This window comes from Cetorhinus maximus, chromosome 22 (assembly GCF_964194155.1).
Source record: "Cetorhinus maximus chromosome 22, sCetMax3.hap1.1, whole genome shotgun sequence".
Lineage (NCBI taxonomy): Eukaryota > Metazoa > Chordata > Chondrichthyes > Lamniformes > Cetorhinidae > Cetorhinus > Cetorhinus maximus.
The window spans coordinates 28425102-28434567 of NC_135900.1; the positions used below are offsets into that span (position 1 = coordinate 28425102).

A 9466-nucleotide genomic window follows, 5' to 3' on the forward strand; every position below is an offset into this window, starting at 1 on the left:
AGTTTAGATAAAAAGGAGCAAATAAAAACTTACTTGTTATAATTCTTTATCATGAGTTGATTTGGAAAAGAGTACTTAAAAATAAAGCTGTGATAAGTATAACTCAGAAGAAGAATCAAAAGCCAGCATGCACATGCTGCTGCATATAAGGGCATGTGAATGTTCCAAAGCAGTGACAGACAACCACATTTAGCATAAATACATTTACATTACAATTTTGACTCCAGTGTACAGTAAACTAAAAAAGTAGAATTCCTTACCTGGAAGCAGCAAGCTAGCTGCAGCTAGAAAATGATGTTGAATCAGGATTTCCACCAAGTCATGGACTGTGGCATTGGTTGTTCCCCAGTCAAACAGAAGTTCTGCGGTAGGACTCTTGCCCATACAAATTTCTTCAAATCTCCTGAAGACATGAAATAGTTCTGTTCAATATAAGGTTCATTATTTGCTATAATTCCATAGACAACTGACATAATTCTTCCTCAACAATATGAAATCATGAGCAAGACTTTGGGTTAGATCCCTGACCCCACACTGAGAAGTCACACGGCACTGATTTCCCCTGAGTTGGCTAATTTATGGCCAAAGGGCATGCTCGCTGTCCAACTAAGGACAACAGTTGGGCCCCCAAAGCCTAACGGCCAATGAAAGCCCTTCAGCATGGAAGCAGCTGCAGCCTGCCATTGCAGGTAAGGGAGAAAGAGGGCACCTGACCTGTTACTGACCCTATGGTGGGCCCGCAGGCCAACTGGAAAATTCCAGTCAGCCTCTGATAATTGACCTTAATTAGCCTTTTACTTAACTTAATTGGTTACCCACCGCTTGTGGGCGGGTAGCCCTTCCACATCCGATCACACCTCCAGAGATGGGATGCTGCTGGCGGCACAAAACTATACACTTGCCTGCCTCTGTAGATGCCCCAAACAGGGCAAAAAATCAGCCCCATAACTGGCTTACTGTGATTTTGATAATGTGCTGTTTAAAAAGCAAAATGATTACTCCAAACCTTATACAAAATAATATATGCTCCCAATAATGCTTAGTTAGCAACCTACATGACAGCAAAATAGAGTATACTCTTGATAATTCAAAGCTATTTTGTGTGTAAAAACTGTATGATCTAATAAATAAAAGTAAACAATGTAAACAATATAGCAAAATGGGAATCTATGACTAAAACATTGAATTGTCATGTATCTTGAATTAAGAAGAGTAGGCAGTATAGAGAAAAACACCATTGAAACCCTGTACCCTTTCCTGCCACCAGCTACATAGTGAAAGCTGCTGGGCTGGACTCTTGATGTGGGCTTCTCCTACCCCTGGTTAAATGTCTCTTTATAACTCTTTCGAGTTATCAACAGATTGCATGTAACTCTTTCGAGTACATTCACAGTTCTTGGTTTCCGGGAGTGGGACATGAACCCACAACCTTCTGATTCAAAGGCGAGGGTGCTATGAACTGAGCCACAGCTGACACCTCTACCCCTGGTTAAACTCTTTCGAGTTATCAACAGTCACAGATTGCAACTCTTTCAAGTACAATCACAGTTCTTGGTTTTTCCGGGAGTGGGACATGAACCCACAACCCTCTGATTCAAAGGCGAGGGTGCTATGAACTGAGCCACAGCTGACACCTCTACCCCTGGTTAAAGCCCAGCAGTGATAGATGAGGCCTTAATTGGACACTAATTGGCCACTTAAGCTCCCCAATTGGCTCATGAGCAGACAGGCTTCCCTGTGCCTCCCCTGACACTGATAAAATTATAGCGGGTGCAGGGGCATTTTGGTAGGTGACAGGCATAGTGCTCATGGCATGGTGCCCCATTTTACAGCCCCCCCCACCCCCTGCCAACCGGACCCGGCCGTGGGGAGTGGGTGTTTAAAATCCAGCCCACTGAATTAATAATTAAATACAAATTCTCACAGCTGAATTCTTGTGCCAATTTTTCATAGGTGCAAATTAATATCTTTAGCGCATTCAAATAATTGTGTTCTTTGAATAATGTTGCCTACCTTATATGTAACTGGCTGTATCTTGGCTCTCCTGTAGGCTTTTCTATGTTTGCTGCTAGTTTCTTCCACCCATCTTGTGGATCCAGCATGTCTGACAGTTGTTGGATGAGCCCACGGTTCAAGTGGCGTATGTAGGATTTTGGAGTCAATGATTTACTCATTTTTCTTTGTTTATTAAAAATTAAATATATGATTTAATTTCATTAGAGAAAAACAGAAACAGGAATACAATGATTAGGGACAAAGGAGTAAATGGGACTCATAATGAGAGACAAATCAAACCTTTGCAAAAGAAAACTAAAGGCTCAATTTTAACTCCAGGATGCGAAGTTGGCAAACCTTGCTATGTGCCTGTCCGAAAGCGGCAACTGGCAGACTCAGCTAATTTTAAGAGCCGGGCCTCATTCACATGCCGCTTGAACATCAAAAAGACTAAGAAATTGGCAGGAAACGGCTGCCTAACAGTTAAAATCAGGTGTTAGCAGATCGCTATTAGAGTCCTACGGGAATGATCCTTCACGCAGGTAACTGTTCCAGTGAGTATGGTTGGGGAGGATTTCAAATAAAGTGGCAGGGGGACAGGCACCAGCATGTAGAAGTAGAAAAGAAGAATAAGGTGCACAAAGTGAGAATGTTAGACAGTATTAGAGAAGGAAGTAGTACCATATTAGATAGGAGCAGACTAAGAAGGATTATGAGGAATACAAAGACAGGAATACAATGAATGTACATAAATGCACAATGGTGAATAAGGTTGGTGAGCTACAAGCACAAATAGTTTGAGAATATAATGTTGAGGCAATAATGGAAAGGTGGCTTAAAATGATAAGGACTTGGCACTTAACATACAAGGATATAAAGTGTTCAGAAATGATAGAGAAGGGAAAAAAGGAGCTTGGGTGGCAGTAATAATCAAGGAAGGCATTGTAGTATTAGAAAGAGAGCATTTCCTTGAGGGAGCAAGGACAGAGTCCATTTGGTTAGAGAGGCAAAAACATTATGCTACTTGGGGTATTCTATAGGCCACTAAATAGTATGAGAAATATAGATAAACAAATATACAGGGAAATTACAGAGATGTGCAAGAACTATAGAGTGGCGATACGGGGGGACTTTAATTACCCAAATATTGAATGGGATAACGGTAGAGTAAAGGGTAAGGAGGGGGAGGAATTTCTGAAATGTGTTCAGAGGTTCCTTGATCAGTAAGTTTTTGCCCCAAATAGATTGGAGTCATTGTTAGATTTGGTGTTGGGAAATGAGGTGGGCCACGTGGACCAAGTGTCTGTGGGGGAACATTTGGTAAGAGTGATGATCGTACCATATGGTTTAGATTAGTAATGGAGAATAGAACTTCTAAATTGGAAGAGGACTAATTTCAATGTGATGAGAAGAGATCTAAACAGGATAAAATGGAAACAAGAGACAGACAGTAAAACTGTAATGGAACAATGGTGATCTTTGAGGAAGAGATAGTTCAGGTACAGGCCAGGTACATTCCAACACAGCCAAAAGATAAGGGAACCAAAAACAGGGTTCCTTGGATGTCAAAGGACAAAGAGATTATGATGAAACAAGAAAGGAGGATGTATGATGCATTTCAGGTGAGTTCTTCAAGTCAAAACCAGGTCAAATACAATAGATTGAGCGGTGAGGTGAAGAGGAAATTAAAATTGGCAAAGAGTGTGCATGAGAACAGAATGGCAGTCAACATAAGAGGAACTCAAAAATCTTCTAACAGCACGTAAATAATAAGTGGGTAGTAAGAGGTGGAATGGGTCCTATTAGGGACCAAGAGGGTGATATATGCTTAGAGGCGCAGGGCAAAGCTAGAATACTTAATGAGTTCTTTGTATTAGTGTTCACTAAGGAGGAGGAATCTGATAAAGTATCAGTAGAAGCAGAGATAGTGAAGGCAATGGATAGTGTGAAAAATTGAAAGGAGGTGGTGCTGGAAAGACTGGCTATACTTAGGGTAGATAAGTTACCTAGTCGGAATGGCTTGCATCCTAGGTTTCTAAAGGAAATAGCAATGGAGATCGTGGAAGGGCTTGCATTAATTTTTCAATCTTCCCTAGATATGGGGGAAGCTGCCAGAGGATTGGAGAGTGACAAATGTGACACCCTTATTCAAGAAAGGATGTAAGGACAGTCCTAACAAGTACAAGTCTAACATCAGTGGTGGGAAAGGTTTTGGAATACTTAATCAGAGAAAATATCACTTAGAAGTCTGAGTTAATTAAGGATAGGCAGCACAGATTTATAACAGGCAGATTGTGTTTGACTAATCTAAGTGAATTTTTTGATTAAGTAACAGAGAAGGTTGATGAAGAGAATGCGATTGATGTTGTCCACATTGATTTTACAAAAGCATTCAACAAGGTACCACTTAAAAGACTGATTAACAAAATTGAGGCTTATAGGAGAGCCAATGTGCAATTGGATAAAAAAATTGGCTTAAGGACAGAAAGCAGCAAATTGTGGTAGATGGTTGTTTTTCAGACTGGAAGGTTGTAGATAGTGGTGTTCCCCAAAAGTCAGCAGTAGGACCACTGCTTTTTTTGCTATATACAAATGACTTAGATCTTGGAAAATGGAGTAAAATTTTAAAAATTGCAAATGATATCAAACATGGAGGAGTGCCAAACAGTGGGGATGATACGAATTGCTTACAACAGGACATAGATAGGCTAGCAGAATGGGCAGACAAGCGGTAGATGGAATTTAATAGAGAGAAGCGTGGGGTGATGCAATTTGGCAGGAGGGATGGGGAGAGGCAATATCGACTTAATGACAGTTCTAAAAAATGTGCAGGAACAGAGGGACCTGGGGGTGCATGTGCATCAATCTTTGAAGTGCATACTGAGATTAGTTAGCAAATCATATGGGATCTTAGGCTTCATAAATAGAGGCATTAAATACAAATGCAGGGAAGTTATGCTGAACCTATATAAAGCTCTGGTTAGGTCCCAACTAGAGTATTACATCCAGTTTTGGTCACCACACTTAGGAAAGGTGTGAAGGTCCTTAAGAGGGCGCAAAGAAGATTTACCAGAATTATTCTAGGGATGTTGGGGGGTGGGTGCTGGTACAGGTCGTAGCTACGAGGTTAGCTTGGAAGACTGTGGTTGTTCTCTTTGGAGCAAAGGAGATTGAGGAAAAATTTGATAGTGGTGTACAAGATTATAACAGGCTTAGGTAAGGTAGACGAGGAAAATCTCTGTCCATTAGCTGATTGTACAAGGACTAGAGGAGACAGATTTAAAATTTTGGGCAAGAGATACAGGGGAAATGGGAGGACGAATGTTTTTATACATCGAGTGATAAAGACCTGGAACTTGCTGCCCATGAGGGTGATGGATGCGGAAACAATCAATGGATTTCAAAAGGAAATTGGATAGACATTTTCAATAAACTTGCAGGGCTATGGGGACCAAGCAGGGAAGTGGGACTGACAGGATTGCTCCATAGGCTGCTGCCATGGGTTCAATAAGCCAAATGACCTCCTTCTCTGCCGTAAAACGAGTGTAGGAAAGGAATCCCAGTTGGCTGGTAGTGGGAGAGAGTGAAGAAGGAAAGAGTCCAGGGAGATCCAAGGTTTCCTTGTAGGATCCAGAGAAGCATTCCTGCTCCTGGCCCACAGAAAACAATTTTTCTTCTTAACAAAAAAGAATGACTTTGCTGGGTCTCCTCTAGCCCTAGTTCCTGCTTCTGACAGGTAAGTTATCACTGCTCCCCCACTCAGGTCTCTCGTTCAAATAGCAAATTAGGCCCCGATGACCTAATTGGAGCAAGGTCAGCAAATTTAAAGTGGGCCTCACTGGCTTGTGCCTGTGTCCTTGCTTCATGCACTTTAATATTGCTAGATCGGGTAGGAAATGAGTAAGTCCCCGCTCCCCCCCCCGCCCAACTCCATTTTAACTACTCACTCCCATACCACCCAACTTGGTTTCTGCCAGCAGAGGAGTCAAAATCAAATTATAGCTATTGTATCAATCCCTTTCTTCCTCCCAATTTTATCTGCTTCAACTACTGCTCAGGATGAAGGTAACACTGAAAGCACCCTGCACATGAACATATACATGTTTCGTATTGGACTGAAATTCATTTGCATTAAAAAAAATACATTAATCCATCATAAAATAAACAAGACAACAGAGACCATATAGATAAAAGCAAAATACTGTGGATGCTGGAAATCTGAAATAAAAACAGAAAATGCTGGGAAAATCAGCAGGTCTGACAGTACATGTGGAGAGAAAAACTGAGTTGACGTTTCGAGTCTGTAGATTCAGCTCTGAAGGAGGATCATACGGACTCGAAACGTCAATTCGGTCTTTCCTCTCCACAGATGCTATCAGACTAGCTGAGTTTTTCCAGCATTTTCTGTTTTCATTTCAGAGGCCATATAGGTCAGTCTCCTACAGGAAAAACTGTTAATTACAAAATTTAGTTTTGTTTGATAGATTTTGTAAAATATGACTTTTTGTAGGGAATTGGTTTTATGTCTATACTAAAAATATATCTGTGCACAATTCTCGTCAACTTCTTTCAAGTATTAAACAGAAATTTGCACTAGACAATGTCTGACAAGTTTTTCTACTACTAGAAAGACTTATATTTCTAGAGTACCTTTCATGATCCCAAGATGTCCCAAATTGCTTTAGAGCAAATAAGATACTTTTAAAGTGGAGTCGAGTTGTGTGTAGGAAATGCAGCAACAAATGTATGAACAGCATATTCCCAAATCGTGATACTGACCGAGAAACCTGTTTTTAGATGTTGGTTCAGGGATAAATGTTGGCCAGCGCACCGAGGAGTACTGCCTACCCTTTTCAAAATAGTGCAATGGGATCATTCCACCTGAGAGCAGAGGGCATCTTGCTTTAAATTTTCATCTGAAAGGCAGCACCTTTATCAGTGCACCACTTCCCCAGTACTGCAATGGAGTATCAGCTTAGAAAAATATGCTGAAGTGTCTGGCAAGGGATGTGAAGCCACAAACTTCTGATTCAGAGGTGAAACTGGCTACCTCTGAGCATTAATCATGCCAGCTTAAATGATGCAATGTTTTATAAAGAGATTACACCATGGAATGCACATTGTATTATTCTGGCACTACAGTGAATAGTAAGACTCTAATCAAACGGCATAGGAACAGGTATCAGACATTTAGTCTCTGGAGCCTATTCCACCATCCAATTAGATCATGGCTGATATATATCTCAGCTCTTTTTCTACCTTAGTTCCATGTCCTTTAATCCCTTTACTTTACTAAAACCTATCAATCTCAGTTTAACTTTTAGGAATTTTCAATTGACCTCGTCCCAACAATTTTTCAGGGGTGAGGGGCGGGGGGGTAGAGTTCCAAATTTCCAAGACTCTTTGCAATGGAAGAAGCGCCGTCTGATAAGTTAGCACTAGGTATGCTTACTCAAAAGTTGTGTGTTATTAATAACTGGAAGGGAACATCTCCCATCCACCAGGACCTCAACAATGTCCCTCAATACAGCCCGGCCTGAAATCGTTTGGACCCCTGGGCTTCACCTTCTTTAACCCTGATGAACCTTGGAAAGCCGAGTGGCGCTCACAAGAAGCCACAAGCTCCTGGTTGCGAGACCCGCACAGAAGATCCCTGGCTAACGCTAAACTGCATCCTCGGCTATCTCTTCCTCTTTTAGGGGAGGATCGGGCTGGGTGGAAGCAGCGCCAGCCGTGTGATTACAGCCAATATTCAACAGCGGGGATTTAACCACAACACAGAATCGGGCCCGCCCGCCTGCCTACCTACACCCTTCACACCACACCACACCCATACATCCCCGGTTACTATGGTAACCCCGGGCCTGTCACTCACCGGCTCGTCCCAGATTTCCGCTCCAGCGAATGGCCGCTCGACCTGCGTCACTTCCGCGCGCCACACCCCTCTCATTTCCGCTTCCGCCGGATGTTGAGTCTCAGCTTCGGGAAAGTCTGTGGGCAGCATTGTTTTTTCAAAATGTCGCAATTTTTAAAATCTATGGCTGGAATATAATGGAAAGCTAATAGATTCTTCATTATCTCATTAAATGACTCAATCAAACAGCCTTCCCCCCCCCCCCCCTTCATTTTTGATTATCTTTTAAAGTCCATGATTTTTCTCCTGGGTTGCTGGCAGTTGTGTCCAGGAAATTATCTTTGTTACACGTGCTAGTCGGTCCACACCTTGAATATGGTGTAGCTGCTTGGGACCCATATACTGCTAAAAGCATTACCCTCCTTGAGAAACGCCGGGCAGCTCACTTGGTTACAATGACTGGTGAGGCACCAATGTCTCGCAGTTAGTCACAGAACCAAAGAAAGGCCCACAGTTTGATACCCCTCTATAAGATTTTGAGCAGGCAGTTGAATAATTCTAACCAATATATCAAGCTCAAAAGTGACTGAGCTCAAAAGAGTTCATAACCTATAGCTCCAACTGTACACACCCCAATTTGTTTCCCTTGCCAACTCCTTTTCCCAAGAACAATTAATGACTGGAACAACCTCCCACAAACCACAATCTCCATGCCCTTTCAGGACTCATTTAAGGAAAATATGTTGAACTTAATTAATGTAACCATTGATTGCACTCATTGTGCACCTCCTGTGGAAGACTGCGGAGGGAAATCTTACCAAGTACGAACCTTTAATTCCTGCAGATTCAAAGATAATTCCAAAGGAATGCAAACCCTATTCATGTCATGCATTTCACACCAATGACATGTCAATAAACAAACTTCAACATAAAATGTCCCAAGGTGCTTCACAAGAGAATAATCAAACTGAAATTTACACCGAGCCAAAGAAGGAGATATTAGGACAGATGACTAAAAGATTACTCAAAGATGTAGGTTTTACGGACTGTCTTAAAGAAGGAAAGAGAAATGGAGAAGTTTAAGGAAAGAAATCCAGAGCGTAGGGCCTAAATGGCTGAAGGCACACTGCCATTGGTGGGGCAAAGGAAGCATGGCCTTTACAAGAGAGCAGACTTGGAGCAGCGCACAAATCCTCAGAGGGTTATAGTCCAAAGGAATTTACAGAGGTAATGAAGGGAGAGGCCATGGAGGGATTTGAATACTGTACGAGGATAAGAATTTTATAAGTGAGTTGATGGACTGGGAACCAATGTAGGCCATCAGGCATTGGGATGATGGGTGCACAGGACTTGTGAAATAGAATAGACCCAGCAGAATATGGCAACTTGAATTTATATAGGAAATATATGGTTGTTTTACATTTGTTTGACATTTGAAAGAAATAACTTGTATTTTATTATACAGTAAATATATAAATACACGAGAAGTTAATCTTCTAACCACATATATATGTACCGTCAGATTCCATTATTCTATAAAGCTGGTGGTGTGGATAACCAATGGCAAGTACATGGGAGCTGGGTAGTTAGAGGCAGGAGGGCATGTGATGAAACCTT

General features: G+C 41.7%; 1 protein-coding gene across 1 annotated transcript in view; it reads right to left on the reverse strand.

Moving 5' to 3' along the window:
* irak4 (interleukin-1 receptor-associated kinase 4) overlaps positions 1–7950 on the reverse strand; it is a 30044-nt gene extending 22094 nt beyond the window's left edge. The window contains exons 1-3 of the mRNA XM_078567993.1: positions 7871–7950; positions 2014–2178; positions 261–403 (exon numbers count right to left, since the gene is read on the reverse strand). Coding sequence (XP_078424119.1) covers positions 261–403; positions 2014–2174 — 304 coding nt within the window. The 5' untranslated portion in view covers positions 2175–2178; positions 7871–7950. The remainder of the gene's footprint in view (positions 1–260; positions 404–2013; positions 2179–7870) is intronic.
* Between the last annotated feature and the right edge of the window lie 1516 nt (positions 7951–9466).